The sequence below is a fragment of the Lepisma saccharinum genome, chromosome 7 (genome assembly GCF_977018435.1).
Source record: "Lepisma saccharinum chromosome 7, izLepSacc3.1, whole genome shotgun sequence".
NCBI classification, from domain to species: domain Eukaryota; kingdom Metazoa; phylum Arthropoda; class Insecta; order Zygentoma; family Lepismatidae; genus Lepisma; species Lepisma saccharinum.
Window position 1 is genome coordinate 36847853 of NC_139235.1, and position 23240 is coordinate 36871092.

Genomic DNA, 23240 nt, shown 5'->3' on the forward strand with positions numbered 1-23240 from the left:
TTGTTTCATCTTCCAGAAACAAGTTGTAACGTTTTGCTGCTGCATAAATACATAATCACTTTGCACAGAAACACTTTTAAAATACCCGAAAACACGCAGTCGAACTACCGGCATTTCTGCCCATTCCACCGTTTTTCCGAACCGCTTCAACTCGTTGAACGTTCAGCACAGATTTCGCAGGTAGCGCTGGTATCAACGAAGGTAGTAGAGTGGCGGGAAAGCTTTACTCGATCAGTGTTGCCAAGTTAGCCCTTTTGGGGCCAGAACTGGCCCTTTTGAGTACGAACTCAGCCCCAAAATTCAGCAAAAGCCCCAAGGGGCTTTTTAGCCCTACAGAGAGAAATCTTGCTACAAATCTAGCCCTTTCAGTAATGAAATGTTTTATGGTATTTCCAGTAAAGTAAACTGCAAAGAAGAATTCACTTAATCGACCCTCCTCTGCACCTGCAAGCTCGTCCTGCGACCCCTCTTGGGGAGCAGGTAGCAAGTGCACATTGTCACTTTATCCCCTTGTTTCTGGTTTTGATATGCTGTGTTGCCCGAGGCGAATTACGGATAGCTTCGATTCCAGAAAATGAGAATCTTTGTTCAGTTGTATTGCATCTGGTCCTTGAAAGTTCACAGAAATGCGATGCGGAATCGACGAATCGTTCGTAACAGTGAGGCTCGACCAGAGACTAGTTCGTGTGTGCGACCGTGTGTGTGTGTGTGTGAGTGTACGTGTGCATATATATGAAGGAAGAATATGCCGAAAATGTGTAATGCTTTTGTGTAATTTACTGCACCACAATTTACGGGGGAAATTAATTATTTAAGGTAAGAAAATTTAATTTAGTTGAGCGTATGCCCCTTATCTTGACAGTTGATTAGTTGTGGTTCTTGAGTTTCAGAAATTTTGCACCAAAACACCCAAGATTAGTAAATCTAGCCCCTTGGATATGAATTTTAGCTCCATTTTGGGTACGATTTAGCCTGTTTTTCTCTCGTGCTGTTGGCAACACTGTACTCGATTTTCTTTTGTTCAAGCAACTGACGTCGACCAACGAGAAAGGCAACTTTCAACTTGTACCTACCTTAGATCACGTCTTATAGTTTCTTCGCTTATTTCTTAACGCTAATAAGCAGGGAATGGATCTATATGTATATACATATTTATGTACATATGAAGCTGAAATCAGTTATATTTTGCATTATCTTTGCGCATCGTGGCATGTAGACTCGTAAAATTCAGTTATTATTTTCCATATTTGTACATATATTAGGTTTTAGCTTATATGTTACATATTTTAATTATATTTACATATTAATCCCACATTTCAGAACATTTCTCAACATATACTCCATATTTGCGCAATAAATACATGTCCCCGTATGACCGAAAAAGTTGGGCGAATTTCTTGCGAATAACTGACAAATTTGAAATACACTCCCATTACTTCTTGCGGTATTGAACGCAGTTTTAGTCAATATAAATCCCTCTTAAGAAACAACAGAAGGAAATTCACGTTCGAATACTTAAAACAAAACTTCATTGTTTTTTAAACAGAAAATGAAAACACATGTTGTGTTGTTGTACGTAGAATTAATGTCAGTATAATAGCGTCGTCGCCTTGCAATCAAGGGGTCCCGGGTTCTATACTCGATGGAGACTCATAGTGGTTTAAATCCCACTTTAAACTGTATGTTCAGTCCCGATTAGCCTTACTGTGCATAAAGTGCACTTAAAACACCAACTCAATCAATTTTACATTTAAAAATCCATTGTCTTTCGCCATCTACATTTAAAAAACGAAACCACATCAACGCTCTAAAATGAGAAACGTTGTCAACAAACTAAGTTGTGTGCAAGGGAAAGGAATGTTCTGAACAAGGAACCCAATTAGCCGACCTCCGTGGCAGAGTGGTTATCACCGCGAGCTACAATGCCGGGGGTTTCGGGATCGAATCCCGGACTGGACATGGGTGATCTTTGTGTTTCTTCATCAATTTCGCCATATCATCACTCATCTCCACCGTCGCGATTAGCCAAAGGAGGCAGAAAAGTGACACTAAATAACATATCTTAGCCCACATAATCAAATAAACAACGAAAGAGGAGTGAAGATAGAGAGAATAGAGAAATAGAGGAAACGAAGGGGAAAGAGAGAGAAAAGGAGAAGAGAGAGAATGTGAGAAGAAAGAGAGAGAGACGGAGGGAGAGAACGAAAGGAAAATATAGAGGAAACAAAGAGACGACAGAAATAAGAATAATAGAAAGAAAGAGGAAGGGAGAGAGAAAGAGAAGCAGGAGAAAAAGTAAGGTAAAAAGCAGCCGAAGACTGAAAGAAAGAGAGAGAGAGAGAGATAGTTAGAAAGAGAGAGAAACAAAGAAGTAGAAGTGATAAAAAGTAGTAGATGCAGAGGGATAGAAAGAAATTGAATCAGAGATAATAAGAAAAAATAATAGCAACGATGATCACAGAAGTTGAGGCCTACTTGAAAACATTATGTCCACAAGAAAGAAACTTTCTGATGTGACGCCACTGGTTCTGAGAAATATTGCATCGTGTTTCCAACGACATTTCTGTTCGCGTGACTCCGAGTCGGGACCGGGACGTTTTGCAATCAGGAATGAGAAATAGATTAACATTTTTAACCTCGTCTAATTCTCTCGGTAGCCCAAAAGACAACCAAGTGGTGGAGAGATACGAGCGAACGCCATCTGGTAGCTAAACTTGTAATTAGCTCACTTTCAATATCCAAAGCAAATTAATCATCTAGGAGTGCGGAATGAAATTTTGGGGGTGCGATGTTGAGAATAAAGAAAACATGAAACATGCTTGCTTGCTTTAGCCACCTCATGAAACAGGAATGTACTTTCAGTAAGCTTCAATGAAACTGAAGACTGATTGATTTATTAGCACCCATTCAAATTTTACAAAAGTTTGGAACTTGTTTCCTTGTTGTTAGCTTCGACTCCAACAACCACATGTCTTTTGATTTGAAACAAACAAAGCTTGCTTAGGCAGGCCAATAACATATATTGTGTCACACAAAATAAGAATTAATTTTCAAATTTATTAACTATTTAACAACGACAATAGCGAAAGAAAGACAACAGCCGATGCTAATTGTAGAGACTGCCCCTGTAGAGGAAAGTGGACTTTCTTTCAGATTAGAATCGATGACTTGTCTGTTGTGTATAATATCAGCGGTCTCACTTCAACACTAAACGTTCTGCGCTCATTATGACGACGTGGGTTTAGAAAGTCATAACCCAAGAATTAATAATGTTTTGGGTTGAAAATAGGTTTTCGAAAAAGGGGTGCTGAAGGGGGTGCGGAAGAAAATTAAGGGGGGCACAACCAGCCCTTCGCGCGCCCCTGGCGCCGCCAATGCTGAAAGGATGTGACCATTATTTCAATCGTAACTGTTTTGGGACAGGGGTCAGTGGGGCCCGACAATCTCTTATGGGGGTAAGCTAAGCAATGTTCACTTCCACCCTCACCAAACGTACACAGATGTTTGTTCGAGCTTTGCAGCTATTAGTTATTGTTATACTTCGTTTTTTGTGCCACTTTTGGCTAATTTGCGAAGATGGGGATGAGTGATGAAATTTATGAATGTACACTCACAAGCATCCATGTCCAGGCCGATTCGAACCCGGATGTACTATAACCAATCTTCCACGGGGCCCGGCTTTGGAGCTATTAGTGCTGATACCTCTCCATCCTCCCTACTTCAAGCACTCTGTGTGCAAGGGCAGTAGTGGTATTTACGATACGGACAGCACAACTTTTAAGTGTAGAAAAGGCGAGGCTATTTGATTGAACAATCAGATTTGCTTATACTTAAAACAAAGCCAAGAGAGGCCTATACCCCAATTTTTCAGGTGTGATATGCTCTGATTTTTAAGAAATTCTGAATTTCTAGTGTAGAAAAGGCGAGGGCTCAACAGATAGATTTACCCATACTTAAAACAATGCCAAGAGGGGCCTATACCCCAATTCTTCCAGTGTGATTCTGCCATGTATATTAATATAAAGCTTATAGTTACTGGGTTCTGAGGCCCAGTGGAGTGTGGTGCATAGCCCCATGGTTTTTATTGCCTTGCAATCAGGAGGCCTCTGGGTTTGAGTCCTGATAAAATGTGAAGCCTCTCCTGATGGCAAAATGTTAATATTGTTGCTTTGTAAGCAAAAGGCTCGGGTTTGAGTCCTGATAAAATGTAAAGCCTCTCCTGATGGCAAAATGATAATATTGCTGTCTTGTAAACAAGGGGCTCCGGGTTCGAGTCCTCATAAAATATTTAAGATTGAAAACATGTGGCAAAATAATATGTCCACAAGTGAGATTTTGAGAATAGTTGATATACAACTCCCAGATCTGAAAACCTGGTAAAAAGTGTTTTACAATAATATATTGTACAAAAAACTGAATTTTCTTATTTTCTTATGTTTTATAACCACCTCCTCAATACAATAGGAGAAGAGCGGGTAAGCATAATTAATTGTTTGCGTGCTTTGCCGGCACGCAAGAGACACGCTAGAAGGGAGCATTAATGATTTTTCTGTATGATTCACTGAAGGGGGGCATTAATCTTTCTGTGCGTGTAACATGTCTGTAACAAGGAAAATGTAACAAAGATTATTGAGATAAAAACATATTTTCACACAGTGGCAATGAACTGTACCCCCCTCATGCTGAAAGCAATTCTATTCTGATAATATGAGCCTAGGCAAAGACTTAGAAAATATTATGGCAGTTCAAAATCCAATTTTGTCTGCATAAGGGTCTCAGAACCCAGTAAAATGTGAGCATATTCCATTTGGAGACGTGTTAATATTGTGGCATTGTAATCAGAGGCTTTGGGTTCGAGTCCTGATATAAGATTGAAATATATGCAACTGCCCACACATAAGATATTCACTGCTAGCTGATAAACAGTTGAGGTTTGTATGTTGTACATCAGCAAAACTATCACCAAAACCTAGTTACTGCTGTTGTTTGGGTATAAAAGCACCAGCTCAGCCATTAACTGCTGAACCCAACTGATATTTTTATTAAGTATAAAGTTTGGAATTGAAGCCCAGAAAATCTTATATAATAAACAACAAGAAAAAATGCCAAAACAAAAATATTGCAATCAGTGTAATAAAAATATATCTAGTTCTCATTGGGCTAGGCATTGCCGTATTTGTAACTCTAGGAAATGCAGAAAGGCCATGAAAATATGTCCAAGATGCCATAAAATATTAAGCAAGGCATATTACAAATGGCATAAGTGTAATTCTTATGTACAGTCATCAGCATTGCCCTCACAACCATCTACTTCTGGTCTGAAAAGAAAACACGAAGCACCTGTTAATGCTTCACCTGCAAAGCAGCCACGCTATGCACCCATACATAGCAGTTTTAATGCCCAGCTTAGGGATTACCGGTTTGTATCAGAGCCAAGATGTGGTATTGAGAATTTTTTGAATAGAATAAATTCTAATCTCCAGGCAATTCTTAATGCACAAAATGGCTCTTATAAGCTGTCCCTCAAATTGTTTGTACAATATAAGAAGCCAAATGGCGCAAAATTTACACAGCCCCACTTAACAGAAACTGTACCTGTATATTCAAATTCAAATTCAGATACAATAATAGGCAGGCTGATAGATCAATTGAACATTAAACACTCTGAATTTGCAGCAAAAGAGTCAGGATGGAGCCTATGCGGTTCATCACACAAGCTCTATGTTAATATTTCTGAATTCACTCCATTACAAGGATCCACTTATGCGCCATTGCCTGCTAATATCAAAAACAAAAGAGCCGTGGTCAATATAAAAAACACCGACCAGAAATGCTTTTTGTGGTGTATATTAGCTGCTTTGTATCCAGTTTCAAGGAATCCTCAGAGAATAAGTTATTACAAACAGCATGAACATCTTTTTGACGATGTAATGGAGGGTTTGGAATATCCAATGTCAGTTCAGAATATTGATAAATTTGAAAAAAGGGCCAAGCACATCAATGGCAAACAATTATCTATTAATGTATTTACTTGTTCCACTGGCAATTGTCCGATAGCACCTCTCAGAATCAGTACAATTGATGATGAATCTGCTATTCCAATTGATCTGCTCTTAATTGAAGGGGATGATACATACCATTACACTCTGATACATAATCTTGAAGCTTTAGTGAGAACACAACTAGACAAAACTCATACAATATTTAAGTTGTGCAGAAGATGTTTAACTGTATTTGATGGTCAAAAAATGGTGAAAGGGGTTCGGGAAGAGAATGCAGAAATTGCTAAAAACAAGTTAATTGAGCATCTGAAATACTGTGGCAACCATAAACCTGTTCATATGGTGATGCCCAATCCAAGTGAAAATTGCAAATTCAAAAAGTATGAAGCCTTGTTGGAACACCCTGTATATATTGTCTGTGATTTCGAATCGAACCTCAAACCTATTGCATTCTGTAGCCCAGATCCAGAAGAATCTTCAAGTACACCATACCAACAACATGAACCTTCCAGCTTTTGTTGTGTGGTTATACGGGATGGTGTTGTTATTAAAGAATATTCATACAAGGGGCCAAATGCTATCAAAGAATTTGCACATAGAATAGAAAATGTGTGCCGTGACATAGCATCTAACTTCTTATTAAAATCAAAGCCTATGTTGCCTTTAACAGAGGAACAGATTGAAGATTTCAACAATGCAGAAAAATGCCCGGTATGTGATTCTGAATTTTCAGATAAAAATATTAAGGTTCATCACCATTCTCATACAGATGGTAAATTCTTAATGGCCCTGTGTAATAGCTGTAATATTAAGATCAAGAGACCAAGATTTATCCCTATATTTTGCCATGGAGCATCCAATTATGATTTCCATCATCTGATCAGGTACGAGGGGTTTGACAAGCAGAATTTAAACATTTTAGCTGAAAATGATGAAAAATATATATCTATTAGCAAGATAATTAAAGTTGATGGTGTTCCTATTCACATAAGATTTCTTGATTCTTACAGATTTTTACCTGCTAGCCTGGCCACACTAGCCTCTCAATTATCTGATGATGACTTGAAAATCACACGTGCAATGTTTCCAAATCTGGACCTGAAATTAATTAGGCGGAAGGGTGTATATCCATATGACTATGTTACAGATTTTTCTAAATTTGATGAGTGTTCCCTGCCACCGCAAGAAGCATTTTACAGCAAAATCAGAGGATCTGGAATCACTGATGAAGATTATCACCATGCCAAGTTGATGTGGAACAATTTAAAATGCAAGACATTTGGTGATTATCACATGGCATATTTGAAACTTGATGTGACCCTCTCAGCTGATATATTGCAAGCATTCAGAAAATCTTCCATGCAAAATTATGGACTGGACCCAGTGTATTTTTACAGTGCCCCGGGTCTAGCATGGGCCGCAACATTTTTCAACACCAAAAAGCCATTGGATCTGATCCACGATCAAGATATGTATCTGTTTATGGAACAATGTATAAGAGGGGGGATGGTGCAATGTTCTCAGAGATATGCCAGAGCAAATAACAAGTATATGCCTGATTATGATCCAGCACGGCCATCAAATTATATACTGTATGTGGATGCAAACAACCTCTATGGTCATGCTATGATGGATAAATTGCCATATGCAGGGCTTGAGTGGGTTGAAGATTTCAATATTAAAGATCTTCAGAATTTTGATGACAGTGAATATGGCCTCTTCTTAGAGGTTGATCTGATAATTCCTGAAGATTTGCACAATAAATTTTCTGATCTGCCCCCAATTCCCGAGGTTCAGTGCTCACCTGGTTCTAAACAGAAGAAGCTCATGATGACTCTGGAGCCGAAACAAGGCTATGTCATATATTACAAAAACCTCCAGTTCCTGATGAAACATGGTGTTCAAGTGACCAAAGTTGGCAAAGTCTTGAGGTTCAGGCACTCAGAATGGTTGAAACCATACATTGATACAAACACGGAGCTTCGAACATCTGCAAAGAGCCAATTTGATAAGAGCTTGTTTAAATTGATGGTGAATTCAGTGTATGGCAAAACTATTGAAAATGTCAGGAAACATACCGATGTTAAAATAATTACTGACCCCAGCCTGAGCAAAAAATTGGTTGCAAAGCCCAACTTCAATTATAGAAGAATTTATGATGAGCACATGGCACTTTTCAACATGATGAAAACAAAGATCAAATTTGATAAACCTATTTATGTAGGGGCTGTGATATTGGAATTGTCCAAATTACATATGTTAATATTATATTATGACGTGCTGAAACCTTTTTATGGTGATCGTGTAAAATTATTGTACATGGACACGGATAGTTTTATTCTTGATATTCAAACAGAAGATGTTTATCAAGATATGGCACAGCCTGAATTGCTTCAATATTTTGATACCAGTGAACATACAAGAATTCAACCCCACAACAAAAAAGTGCCTGGCAAGTTAAAAGATGAGACACTTGGTGATGTTATTGTGGCATTTGCTGGGTTAAGAGCCAAGATGTACAGTTTTGAAACATGTAGTGGTGCTGTTGCCAAAAAGGCCAAGGGCATTGGCAGAATAACTGTTGAAAAAGAGCTTGTATTTGAAGATTATAAAAATTGCATCAAATCCCAGAATTCAATCAGAACATCAGAAAATAGAATTCAGAGTGAGAATCACTTGCTGACTAGCAATATTGTAAGAAAAGTGGCCCTGGACCCACATGATGACAAGAGATGCATTTTGTCATGTAACATACATACTTTACCTTGGGGGCATTGTGATTTGAAAAGTGGCAATCAATGCCCAATTCCAGAGCATGATTTGAAATAAATAAACATGCCTATGAACTTATTTGGGTTCAAAAAACAGGCTATTATGGACCTGCCGACACCACAACCCTCTCCTGATTTACAATCTGTAATGTCTAAACTGAGTGGCTTGTTAATTATTCATCTGAACAGCATACTTACAGATAATGATGATGAAACAGGCAAAACATTGTACATATTTAACAATAATTTAAATCATTATCAATTACCTGTAGGTGGGCAATTGCAATTTATTACAACCCCTGAGGGTGATGTCAAGATTTCAGTAGGGAGAAATATTTATAGAATCAAGCACTCAAACATGGTTTCTGGCACTGTATATACTGTTTCTGCTGGTGACTGCTTATATATTGAGGTCCCGGGATCCTATGACAAGCTTATACCCTTTTTTATAGAATTAAGAATCAGATACTCTATAATAAATAACCAATAAAGCAAAAATGCCTAATGATATATTTGGCCATACAAGACATGAAGATCACAGTGATGAGATTCTGATGCTTGATGTCAGAGTCAAGAAATTGAGAAGTGATTTACAAGCTTTACAGACCACACTCAATGCCAGTCTTCAATTAGAAATTACAAATTTACAATCACAATGCATGGACCCTCTTCTTAAAATTGATTCCGAACTCAAAGTGCTGCTTCAGAAATATACTGATCTGGCAACATTAGATAATTTTCAAAGTTTAGAAGAAGCTGTAGCAGCTCTTCAAGCCAAATTTAAGACCCAGGCTAACAACTCCGAGCAATTGAAACAGCAATTGGAAGAGCAGATAAATAATGTCCAGGCACAGCTCCAAACAATTGTCAAAAGCATAAAATCACAAGAAGATTTTGATCTAGTCATTTCCACTCTAAAAGAACAGATTCAGTCACTACAGATACCTAATCTGGACCCTCTGAACAATGCCATAGCCGAGGTTAAAGATAAAATTGAGACACTTGAAAATTTTATGAACAATTTGCCATCTTCTGATGCTTTGAATGCAATAACTCGGAGTGTAGCAAATATTAAGCTGCAACTTGAAACATATGAAGATTTTGGAAAAATTCAAAGTACCATAACCCATCTTGAAGGTACAATAGCAGCAGTGCAAAATGATTTGGCAAATGTACTAGAATCTCGCCTGCCCGGGATTGTAGACACACTTGTCAGTGTCCAGCAACAGATCACAAAGCTTGAAAACCTCAACACCGAATCTGAACTATCTCATTTTCATCACTTGATAGATGATATCCAAACAAAGCTTGAAATTTTACAACATTCAACACCCTCTCAGGCAGATATAGCCCTGCTCCAAGATGCTATGCAAAATGTGGCTGATGCTTCTGAATTAAACAATGTGAAATTGGCACTTGAATCTTTGCAAAATACTGTATCAAATCTGCCTACATCACAGGAACTTAAAAATATTAAGAGAGCTGTGAATCGCATATTGAAATCAGAAGATATCAAGAATATCCAAGCAGAGATCAAACAACTCACACAGACAGTGGCCACTCTTCCAACCAATCAACATATTAATGAACTGCATGCCTTGTTTGAGGATATCAGAAGACAGGTCCATGATCTTACTGCTCAAAATTCAAAATTGGCAGTTGTTGAAAATTTGCAACAAATTGTAGCTAATATCAAGCAACAGCTAGGGACCATGGAATCCAATCAAGCAAATGCTCTGTCTGTTTTTGCCACCCAGCTTCAAGAGATTGTACAACAATACAAGAAACTTGTTGTGGACATAAAAATCAAGCCAGGCCATGATGATGTTGTTAGGACCATCAATGAGCACCTTGAATCTGTAACAAGCAGATTGCTTACAGCAGAAAAAGAAATAACAGGCATAATCGAGAATCCAAAACATACAGTAATTCTTGAATTGTACAGCATCCCCAACAAAGAATATGATTCACCATTTACACCAGGTGGCAAAATATATATGCTGTCCCCCGCACAATTTTATTACCAGTTTTTTGTTGGGGGCACACTGAGACCAATCAAGATCAAATATTGGCATCAGCCACAGGCACACCACTACCCCACCTTATCAATAACAAATGCTGACAACAAACCAAAAATCACCAGTGTAGAATTGGAGGATTTTACAGATCCCAATACATTAGAAACAGCCTATGCTGAAGATGATGGCTCTCTGGAATTTAAAATACAAATAGGGGACAAATTATATTTAGAAAATCCTGCAGTCTCAGCTGCTGAACACCCCATAGTTGCAATATTCTTGTTTACATATCATGTCTAGACAAATTATTGTTGATGAATTACACAGACAAGCCAGACATAATTTTAAGAGACTGCCAGTAGTCACAAAGGGCATAGATGATTTATGGCAAAGCGACTTGATTGAGTTGTCAAGTGGGCAGTTGAAAAACTTAGACAAAATCAACAAGGGCTACAAGTATCTACTCACTGTGATAGACACATTTTCAAAATTTGCCTGGGCTGTGCCACTCAAATCCAAGACTGGAAAATGTGTTACAGAAGCCTTCAGGACAATCATCAATCAGAGTGGAAGATCACCTCGCTATTTGCAAACAGATAATGGCAAAGAATTTTATAATTCAGTGTTCCAACAATTTATTAAAAGCCGGGCAATAAAACATTACTCGAGTTACAGTGATCTCAAAGCCTCAATTGTAGAGAGATTCAACAGAACCCTAAAAAATCTTATGTATAAACAATTTACCCTTCAAGGTAATTATAAATGGATTAATATTCTTCCAGAACTTCTACATAAATATAACAACTCGGTCCATTCCACAATCAACATGAAACCCTCTGAAGTAACTTCATCTGATGAGCAAAAATTGATCAGGACTGTTTATTATCCTAGATACCAGCCAACAACAAGAAGGGCCAAATTCAGGGTGGGTGATCAAGTAAGAATCAGCAAATATAAGCACTTATTCAAAAGAGGCTTTACAAGAAACTGGAGCACTGAATTATTTACAGTGGTTCAAGTTAAACCCGGGACCCTTAACACATATATAATAAAAGATCACCGAGGAGAAATTCTCAAAGGCCGATTCTATGAACAAGAGCTCAGCAAAACTAAACAGCCTGACACATATCTCATAGAAAAAATCATCCGCAGAAAAGGCAACAAGTTATTTGTCAAATGGCTGGGTCATCCGGAAAACAGCTGGATCGATGCAGACAAAGTAATAATATGAGCACCTGGGATGTTATAAAAAGGCTGCCAGAACCTGAACAGCGGAATAAGATAAATGGAGTGCTGCTACCTGATAATATTAGATGTCTTATTGTTGGGCCATCTGCTTGTGGTAAAACTACACTAATGGTTGATAATTTTTTATTGGCACCCAACTGGTTAGACTGGAAAAACAGGCACTTGTATGTCTTCTCTAAGAGCTTGGAACAATTAAAATATCAGCAGCTGATGAAGCTATATGATGGATTGGATATAGCCACTTTTGAACCAGATGTTAAGCCACTTCATGAATGTCTCGATAATTCTGTTGTTGTGTTTGATGACGTTATACTGGATAATCAAAACAAGGTTAGAAATTTCTTTACACAGGGCCGGCACAAAAACATTGACTGCTTCTACCTGGCACAGACTTTTTCTAAAATACCGAAGCAGCTGATCCGAGACAACAGCAATTTTATATGTGTGTTTCATCAAGACCATACCAACCTCAAACACATACACGATGAATATGTAGGTGGGGACTTGAGCTACAATGATTTTTCCAAATTTTGCAGCAAGTGCTGGAACCAGGACAGTTATGGGTTTGTCACAATTGATATGACAAGAACACCTAATACTGGCAAATACAGAAATAAAATCAACGATTTTCTAGACGTTGAGACATAAATAAACAACCATGAAACGACCAGTCATTGATGATCTTAAGTTAAGAGATTATCTTGTAAAAAGATTTAAGGGATGGAAATCAGAGAACCGGGGAATTTATGAAAAACACAAACAAACAGAACAGCCTGTAATTGATGCTATTAATAATTTAGGTAAGAATATCAAAACTGTTACAGAGCAAAATCAAGATTTGATCACAGAGCTTGTGCCTGTAGCTGCAAGGAACATATTAGATTATCCATTCACCCCACTTTCCAGTATTCATACACCTAGTCCTGTTGCTCCTAGAAGAATTGAAGCTAGTCAGGATCCTATTGAATTGGGTCTTCTTGCTCAAAAATATTTAACCACACCTAAAGACAACAAAGATGAGGTGTTTGGCTTATATGCTGACACAGAGCTTGATGGCAGTATCATACACAGAATTGGTAATTTCAGAGTAACTTTTATGGGAGATGATCTGATTGTTTATTCAGAATCTCGTCTCGGAGAAAAAGGTGGTTTTGTTAAGTACCCCGGAACACCTGGATTGTGGGAACTGATGACTAGGAAAAGGCCTGGCAGCTATACAGATCAAGATTATGAACATTACAAAGAAATATTAATAAAATCAGATGCTCTGTACCAGAACAATGATCCTACACAAAAAAGAGTTAAGTCGAGCAGTGGGGCAAAATACAATAATTTAATCAAGCCCATATGGTCACAGATCAAGACTGGCAGTGGAATCAAACAATACAACACCCTGCCTAAAGAATTTGTGTGGGTTGATGATGTCAGGAAACTTATAGATAGGTTGCTGGTGATAGCTGGGGAGGAAAATGCTGGCAACCACAATTTTTACAATGAAAAGGTTGGAATTATGGACATGATAAGCACAAAATTGTCTAATTTTATAGTGAATGACCCTAAGGGGATTGGATATCTTATAAAAATTATTAATACTCTACCACCCAAATTTTGGAATGTCTCTGAGGGTCGGGGGCTTGTTAATGACATTATAAACAAGCTGCCATTTGAACTACATATTCCAGGCTATCAGTATTGTGGTCCAGGCACAAAATTGGATCATAGATTAAACAGAGGGGATCCTGGTGTTAATCCTTTAGATGCTGCTTGTAGAGACCATGACATAGCATACAACACACATTCTGATCTTGACAAGAGACATGTTGCAGACAAGAAATTAGAAGAGGCTGCATTTGGTAGATTTGTAAGCAAAGATGCTTCTTTGAGTGAGAGAATATCAGCATTGGGAACTACCATAGCTATGAGCACCAAACAAAAACTGGGGTGGGGGTTGTGAACATGTATATAATAAACCTACAATGAAGGCCAAGGGTGTTATGTATCAAATACCTTATGCAGGTCTCAAATCTCTTAAAACTATTGACAGTCTTTTAACCAAAAAGCAGCGGAAGAAAAAAAGCTCTTGTATTGCCAAGGGACATGGTATGAAATTGTTGCTTAGTACCCCCCAATTAAAAAAATTACAGCAATCAAGGAAAAAATTGCATACAGGGGGATTTATATTTACCATCCCTGCCATCTTAGCTGCTCTCGGGGCTGTGGGGAGCTTGGCCGGGGGATCAGCTGCCATAGCAAAAACAGTAATAGATGCCAAGAAAAATAGGGCAGAATTAGATGAGCAGAGGCGCCATAACCTGGCAATGGAGAAAAAAGGCAAAGGTGTTAAGAGAGCCATGAGTAAGTTTAAAAAAAACAAGAGCCGCTTACAAACCAAGATATTGAAGCTTTAATCAAGCCACTGGGCATCAAACATTTTAGGGGTGTGTACATGTCTGATTCTTTACCAGAACAACCACTCAACAAAGAGTGTGGCATTGTTAATTTGGATGAGTACAAAAATCAGGGCACTCACTGGATCTGTTATCTTAAATATTTAAAAAATAAGGCATTTGTGTTTGATTCATTTGGAGGTGTTCCTCCTGAAAATTTAATAAAATATTTAAAATCAGCTAATCTTTATTACAATAATGCCCGTGTTCAAAACTTCAAAGATGTTAATTGCGGACATTTGTGTTTATCTGTTCTCAGATATATGTCTCAAATAAATAAACCATCAATTGAAAATTTTCAAAAAGCCTTGTGGTATCTGAAACATCATGGGGGTATTCCATCTCACCAGCCAAAATTCAATATTGAAACTCAAATTACATGATGACATAGTGTATCCCAAAACAATAGCTCTCAGAGCATTTTACGGCATGTACCTAATCCCCAATATTACACACCACAACAATACAATTGCAGTAGGGAATCAAAAAATTGTCATCACTCCAGGGCAATATAATCTGTCCACTTTAAATGCTCAGTTACCCAGAGGTGTAGTGTTAAGTCAAAATTCTGTCACTCACAGAGTAGAGATTGTATCTGCTACAGAAACAGTGCATCTGGGTACTATAGGAGAGCTGTTAGGCTTTGAGAACAATACAAAACTTGAACCGGCCATCAAACACACTGCTATGAATATACCTAAATTCTTAGCCATAGAGACTCTGAATATTCACTGTAATGTGGCCGAGGGTATGATCACCAAATCAAATGGCATAGGCACTCACAAACAAACCGGCATCATTGCAACATTCAAACCTAATTCCGAATTCATGGAGCCCATCATCTACAATCCATCCCCAACATTATATTTTCCTGTGTGCCATAATAGAATAGATTATATTGAATTGATGGTCACTAATGAAAAAGAAGAATTAGTTGATTTTGCTGGAGCCACAACAACTGCAATCATAGAGATTAATATTTAAATAAAAATACATACAATGGAAAATATTGAGAGTTATGAGCTACAATCATTCCCCCCAAACAGGAGGACATTTGCAAATTTAAATCAACCCAATACAGAAATTGAGGTTGATCTTGATGTAGGGGATGGATTTATACACCCCCACAGAGCAGATCTATACATCAAATTTGATGTTGTAAAGCTCGATGGAACAGATTATCCGGCAAATTCAAATATAAGATTGGTTGATAATTTTGTGCCGCATCTGTTCTCTGAAATTGAGATCAGAAAGCATGGTGTTGTTATAAACAGAGTAGATTATCCCGGCATTACCTCCACGGCTTTGGCCACACTAAAATTATCCAAAACCGAGGCTTCTTACTACAAAATAGGTGGATTTGAGGCTGGTGATAAGATATTATCTAAAAATCACACAGTGCTGTTCCCGATGCGCCTGTTGCCAGGATTCTTTTCAGATTACAAAGAAATTATGTGGAAGGGTGGGTTAAGAATTACATTTAGAAGAGCTGCCAATGATAATAATGCTTTGATGAGGTACAGTGCAATAAACCCCACAGGGGAAGCTATGCCTAATACCCTACCTGATGAGGGCAAATGCATTATTCAGACTATGGAGCTAAGAATCCCAGTTGTTGAATATGAGGCCAGTTATGCTCTTAAATACAAAGCTGATATAATAAAAAATCCACAGATTCCTCTGCAATTTTACACATATCAATGCGTACAGAAGCCTGCCGCTGGTACTTATTATGAGTTTGATGCTACAAATTCATTCTCCAGCATACAATACGACATGCCTGATTTTGTAGTGGTACTGTTTCAGACTGGGAGACACAATAATCAGGAAAAAAATTCAAGTAAATTTGATAGCTGCAACATCAAGAACATATATCTTAAAAATGGCAGAAATGAGGTATTTCCTAGAGAAAATTATAATTTAGACATGTCCAAGGATGATTTTCTTAAATTATATGAGGCATTTTCGGCTTTCAAGAGGGTCACTACAGGCAGTACTGACATGTATTATTCACCAGATGAATTCAAGACACAGAGACCCATGTTTGTAATCAACACTTCAAAAAGAAAACAGGTTGTGGTTAATGACAGGACAAACATTAAAATTATCTGTGAATTCCATGAGGCTTTACCTGAAGACACCATTTGTAGTGTTATTCTCATAGGAGAAAAATCATATGTTTATGATGTAAGAAATGAGAGAGTCACGGAGCAGTTCTAGAAGATATTTGTTCTATTATCCTGTTGTACAACACACAAACCTCAACTGTATTATCAGCTAGCAGTGAATATCTTATGTGTGGGCAGTTGTATATATTTCAATCTATGAGGACTCGAACCCGGAGCCCCTTGTTTACAAGACAGCAATATTATCATTTTGCCATCAGGAGAGGCTTTACATTTTATCAGGACTCAAACCCGAGCCTTTTGCTTACAAAGCAACAATATTAACATTTTGCCATCAGGAGAGGCTTCACATTTTATCAGGACTCAAACCCAGAGGCCTCCTGATTGCAAGGCAATAAAAACCATGGGGCTATGCACCACACTCCACTGGGCCTCAGAACCCAGTAACTATAAGCTTTATATTAATATACATGGCAGAATCACACTGGAAGAATTGGGGTATAGGCCCCTCTTGGCATTGTTTTAAGTATGGGTAAATCTATCTGTTGAGCCCTCGCCTTTTCTACACTAGAAATTCAGAATTTCTTAAAAATCAGAGCATATCACACCTGAAAAATTGGGGTATAGGCCTCTCTTGGCTTTGTTTTAAGTATAAGCAAATCTGATTGTTCAATCAAATAGCCTCGCCTTTTCTACACTTAAAAGTTGTGCTGTCCGTATCGTAAATACCACTACTAAGGGCGGATTAGAGGGAGAGGTAGAGGGGCCACTTCCTGCGAGAGCTTTATTTTTTGTCATATATTGGCAAATGATTACACAGTTGCAATTAAATCCAACAAATATTGTATCATTTTAAGACACATAAATTTGGCAGATGGAATGGAATAAAACATGAAAATAAATTAATCAAACCATAATTTATAAAATAATATATCTATTCCTTTGTTTTCAGGCATAGGGTTTGGCCTAGTCTATGTTCCAGCTGTGATAACTACAGGGTTTTATTTTGAAAAGAAGAGAGCCTTAGCAACAGGCGTGGCTGTGTGTGGTTCAGGGATTGGTACATTCCTAATGGCTCCCCTGGGAACCAAACTTATCGAGAGCTTTGGTTGGAGAGGGACTTTACTGATACAAGCAGGTATAGAGCTTATTATCTATTTCTTGGTTTAATTTCCTTGCCAGGACAGTTGTTCTTATACAAATTTTAGCAATCTTAACTACACGTAAGCTAGATAACAAATACTTGCTGTTATATCCCTATTCTTACGCCCTATGCATGCAATAATAACAATAACAATATTAAGTAATTTACTTGTTTCAATAATTAGTACAGGGTGGCCCAAAATAAAGGTAACCGAACACATGTACAACGGTTCTACATTTCGGTTACCTTTTTTTCTGGGCCACGAAATATTATGAATAGACCTATTAATTATACAGTGTGTTTTAAAAGTCGTGTAGGTTTCGAAAAACTATAACTTTAAAGTAATAGGTTTATAACGAAATATTGTTTATTTTTTACACAGGGGAAAATCTAAAATTTTGTTCTGCCCGCACTGCCGAATGACGTGTGCAGGTGATCACTCGATTACGTGATTCCAAGATGGCGTCGATGCAGGAAAAATTGGCCGCAAGGGATCCACACCTTGGCCCGCAAGGTCACCAGACCTTACGCCTTGCGATTACTGGCTGTGGGGGGGGGGGGGTGTCAAGAACTAGATGTATGCACAGAAACCGACAGAACTTGACGACCTGATGTTCAAGAGACGTAATGTGATTCACAACATTCCGGACGAGCACCGTCAGAACGCAATTCTCGGATTCAAACGAAGATTGCAAGAGTATTTGGACGTAATTGGTGCCCAGCTGGAAATCTGGAGATAAACCAAACCACATCACACATTAATTTTAAAGTTTCCTGAGTAACAAACAATATTTCGCTGCAAAAAAAAAACAACTATTAATTTAAAAGTTATATGTTTTTAGAATCCTGCAGGACTTTTAAAACACACTGTATGAATGCGTTAATTATAAACATTTTACGTTATTAGTATTATTTGTAATACACGTGGTTCGAACCCTTCCCGAAATAGTACCCATGCTGCACAAATCTCCAAGGGACGTCCATAGGATATCCACAATGTCCAGATCAGATCCATGGATATTGTGGATATTCAATAGACGTCTTATTCAGCTCTGGATATCCATGCGACGTCCATAGGATATCCCGTCCTGGATATCCAGAGAATATCCCATTGTGGACGTCCAAGGGATCTCCTGCACAGAAAAATGTTTGTTTGGATTAACAAAAAAAATGGTAGTGGTGAACAAATAGTTTGTTTAAATAGGCATCAACCAAACAATTGTTCACCAGTATCAAAATATTTGGTCAAGTTCTATTTGTTTGTCGTAAACAATTCTTTGGTTACCAAAACCAAATATTATTTTGATAAATCTAACAAAATGTAGCAAATTTGTTTATGAAAACCAAATAATTTAGTCAAAATTACCCTAAGATTTGTTAAATTATTTATAATGGGGCTAATTTTAGCTAGGGTGGATAGTTTGTACAAACTAACTGATCTCAAAATACACATTCAGAATAGAAAGTTCACATTAACTAACCGTCTTTGGAACGTGTTTGCTTTTTTTCACCACACTTAGCTCCCAGTTATATAGTCTGGAATCAAAAAGGTTGCTCATGGGAGATTCACTTTTATTTACTGCAGTACATTTTCTTCTTTAATTTTCACACATCTTTCGAAGAGTGTTAAAGCACAATTTTTCACTATGATTACAATCAAACGTACCATTATTTGTTGTACAAAAACTTATGTTTCTTCTACACATTTTAGTAGAACCATCTAGCGGCCGCTCTAGGAAGCTCAGTATAAAGTACGTATGTATATTCTGAGCATTTTTTTTCAGAATATTAGGTTACACAACAACATAAAGACTCTCTTCGAGTAATTATCTTTCTACATGAGTTTCAATTTTCGACAAAGGACTTTCATACTACACTCGACAAAACTAGATAATCGTTATTTCAAATTCGAAAGCACGTCATGCACATATAGTAAATTTAACCAAACGTTTTGTTTCTCTTTACTTACATATGTACCATTTATTTTACGAGTACCATATTTCGTCTGACCAATTTTTTTGGTATTCTTAAACAAAATGCTTTAGTAATGACAAGCAACATTTGGTTATCGGAAACAAAAAGCATAACCAAACAGCTCAACCAAACTTTTTTGGTAATTCCAAACATACCATGTTTTTCTGTGTGTCCTGGATATTTATGGGATATGTGGTATTACGGATGTGTAGATGTGTGTGTGTGTGAATTTGTGTGCATCAGTGCGTCTGTGTGAGAGAGTGAATGAGTGAATGGGTGAGTGAGAGGTAAGAGCGGAGTACTTGTACCCAAGGTCTTCGACTTGTATGAATCCATTCCACGAGTGAGTGTTCTTTTCATATCCAAAGTATATGCGAAAAATATCAGCATAATGTCCAGATTAGATTAGGTAGGCCTACAATTTTAGTCTGGAACATATCCTTATGCACAATGAATAAAAACATCCAGATAATGTCCCTATCACGTGAGCCCATATCCGAAACATGTCCAAAAGTCACCCATAGAATGTCCAAAACATATCCAGAATATCCAAAACACATCCCAAAATGATCCACAGAATGTGCAAAACACATCCTTCCTGGATATCCTATGGATGTCCCCCTGGAGGGACATATGTATATCCAGGGGACGTCCTATGGATGTCTACTGGACATTCCGGGCCATCCTATAGATATCCAGAATTTCGGCACGAATATACAGAAGACATCCACTAGACGTCTCATGGATATTTGTGTTCTGTATGGGTATGTGGTGTCTGTCTAATATTGGGTTTGACTTTCTAAATTTTGTTACATTGAAATGGGAAAAAATAATTTAAGAAAGTAAAAATGTATGTTACAGTCACGATACATATGTTACATATGAAGAGAATATCAATATAACTGTATTGAGTCTATCTCTTATTATGTAAAAGAAAAAAATATGCATCAGAAATTCATCTATCAATTGTTGTAGAACACTTATATGAGGAGTAATTCTTCATTGTGTATTTAAATAACCTCACAGAGAATCAAATTACAAAATGTTTATTTCCTTTTAGGTATTATCTTGAACTGTGCAGTATTTGGAGCCCTTTTCCGACCACTGGAACCTCCAAAACAGAAGCTGAAAAAGAAGTCTGAAAATATGTCACAAGAAACATTACCACTTCTAGTGAGAATCAAAATGGCGCGGGACGAAATGAGAAAATGGGACTCTATAAACAGTTTCGGTGAATACGAGAAACTTCCAGATCCCTCTGGAGAAAAGGCTGTGATGAATGGCGATGGTGGTAACTCCATTTCGAAAAGTAACAGTGCGGTTGGTTTATCAGCAAGAAAAATGTCTAGTCAGTCCTTGAACTTTGCAAAGCACATCATGGAAAGAAACGAAAGGAAAAGGTTCAGTGTTCCTACCTTTGTACCTCCCGCTGGACTTCTTGAAGACAAAAAGCCAGAAGAAAGGTCAGATTCCACTCCCCAGTTAGTTGGTGGCTCAATAATAAAAGTAGCCACTGTTAGTGAACTCAAGACGGTGCAAGAGGAAAACAGGGATGATGATGATGATGATTATGATTATGAGAATGAAACAAATGAAGAGCAACTTTACGATAGTAACAAGAATGCATTAAATATGGATAACAAGCAAAACCAAAGGCTGTCGAGGACAAATCTTACAAGGCGAAGCAGACGACAACTGCAGAAAGCAGAAGGAATGAGGCCATTTTACAGAGAGGACATATTTTTTAGTGCTAGTTTGTTGCGTTTACCTCAGTATACTTCACAGGTAAGTGAGATATACATATATTTATCTAATTTGAATTATTGATGCATTGGTAAAAATCTTTTAATGGTAAACTACATTTCTAAATATTAAAATTAGTTTTCCTTTTTAAGTAGTGGAGACATTCTGAATTGTAATTGTAATTGTAATTTATTCTCGTTCTGACTACATTGTTGATATTCCTTAGTATGTAACATGTCATCTTATTACATATAACATATTTCAGTATGATTACAGTACAGATATATCCACTTGATTACATGGGATGCAGCATAATTAAAGTTTCAAATATATGTATATTATTGCATCGGTTTGATTACATATATGGGATGCAGCAGAATCATAGTTACAAATATATATTACATGACCCTTTATTACATATTTGGGATGTAGGTCAGCATAATTAAAGATAAAAATATACTAGTAGACATTGAACTGAAAACATACAAATTGAAAAAAAAAATATTCCTCACCAATTTTTAGTTCACAATAAGCAGGTGTGGAGTGGCCGCGGTGGCTCAGTCTGTAACGTGTCTGACTACCATGCAAAAGTCCCGGGTTGGATCCCCGGCCGTTTCAAATCTGGAAACTTTTCTAACGTTGGAAGCGGCCCCGCTGCCCACCCAGCGTCGAATAATAATAATGGGTACCTTGGGGAAACCCTGGGGGGTAAAGGCAGTCAGGGGCTTGATGCTGATCACATCACCCCCACTCACGACCTGATCAAGAAAGTTTGGGACGTTACCCCCACACACCCCCTATACGCCTTCATGGCATGGTGCTATGCACAGGGGAGCACTTTACTTTTTTTTTACTTTTTTTTTATAAGCAGGTGTGGCTTGTGCATTGTTTTCATGGGGGGATTACCAAAGTCATATGACATACATTTAATTTGTGCAAATGGACTTTCTCAACCAAATGAGTGGGGTTTATCCAACATATTTTCATCGGAGAGTATGAGATTTTATGGAAGAGTAAATGTAGTGTCAAAATGACAATAAATTTTGCCTTCATTAAAAACTTCAACGGAAAACTGTTACGAGGGTGTTGGGGATGTGTCGAAGAATTATCGACTTAAAACCTTTCATACAGCCCAAATTATAATTAATGAAATATGAATTGTAAACTATTCGTACACCTACAATTAAGAAACATAATGACTAATCATAACTGGACCTACAATTCTTAAAGAAAATAATCACACTCAATGGCATGAGCATACACTAGAAACTAAATCTGACACCCCTTGATGGAACATGAAAGCTTTGTAAAATATTGTCATCTGTCATTGGTAAGTCAAGAGTGGATATCTAAAATCCCTCCAATAGTTTTCCTATGGTGTAGTGGTGCCAGCTCAGTGACTGAGCACATTAAGTGGCCACTGAAGTTCCTGGACTTGAATCCTGACCTGGGCATGGGTGCTCTTTGTGAGTTTCCCTTCATCGCTTTCATCTAAACATCTCTCTTCTTCATCCTCCTTAGACAAAAGTGGCAGAAAAGTGACTTAAGATAGCAAAATTACAAATACAAATGTTTTTTGAGTTAGTTTTAAAAGTGGGACTTGAACCACTATATGTGCCTCGATTGAGCATCAAACGCAGGAACTCTTGATTGCAAGCCGACAATGTTACCATTCAGGAGACATATAAACAGGCATGTGGCCAGGGGTAGGGCGCTGAACCCCCTCCCCCAAATAGTTTATTGTGGAAATTAATTTTACTTCATTAG

General features: G+C 37.7%; 1 protein-coding gene across 2 annotated transcripts in view; it reads left to right on the plus strand.

The window, feature by feature from the left end:
- LOC145989808 (monocarboxylate transporter 14) overlaps positions 1–23240 on the plus strand; it is a 277996-nt gene that overhangs the window by 243019 nt on the left and 11737 nt on the right. For both annotated transcript variants that reach the window (XM_083125169.1, XM_083125170.1), the window contains 2 exons: positions 17565–17750; positions 20791–21515. In XM_083125169.1, coding sequence (XP_082981295.1) covers positions 17565–17750; positions 20791–21515 — 911 coding nt within the window. The remainder of the gene's footprint in view (positions 1–17564; positions 17751–20790; positions 21516–23240) is intronic.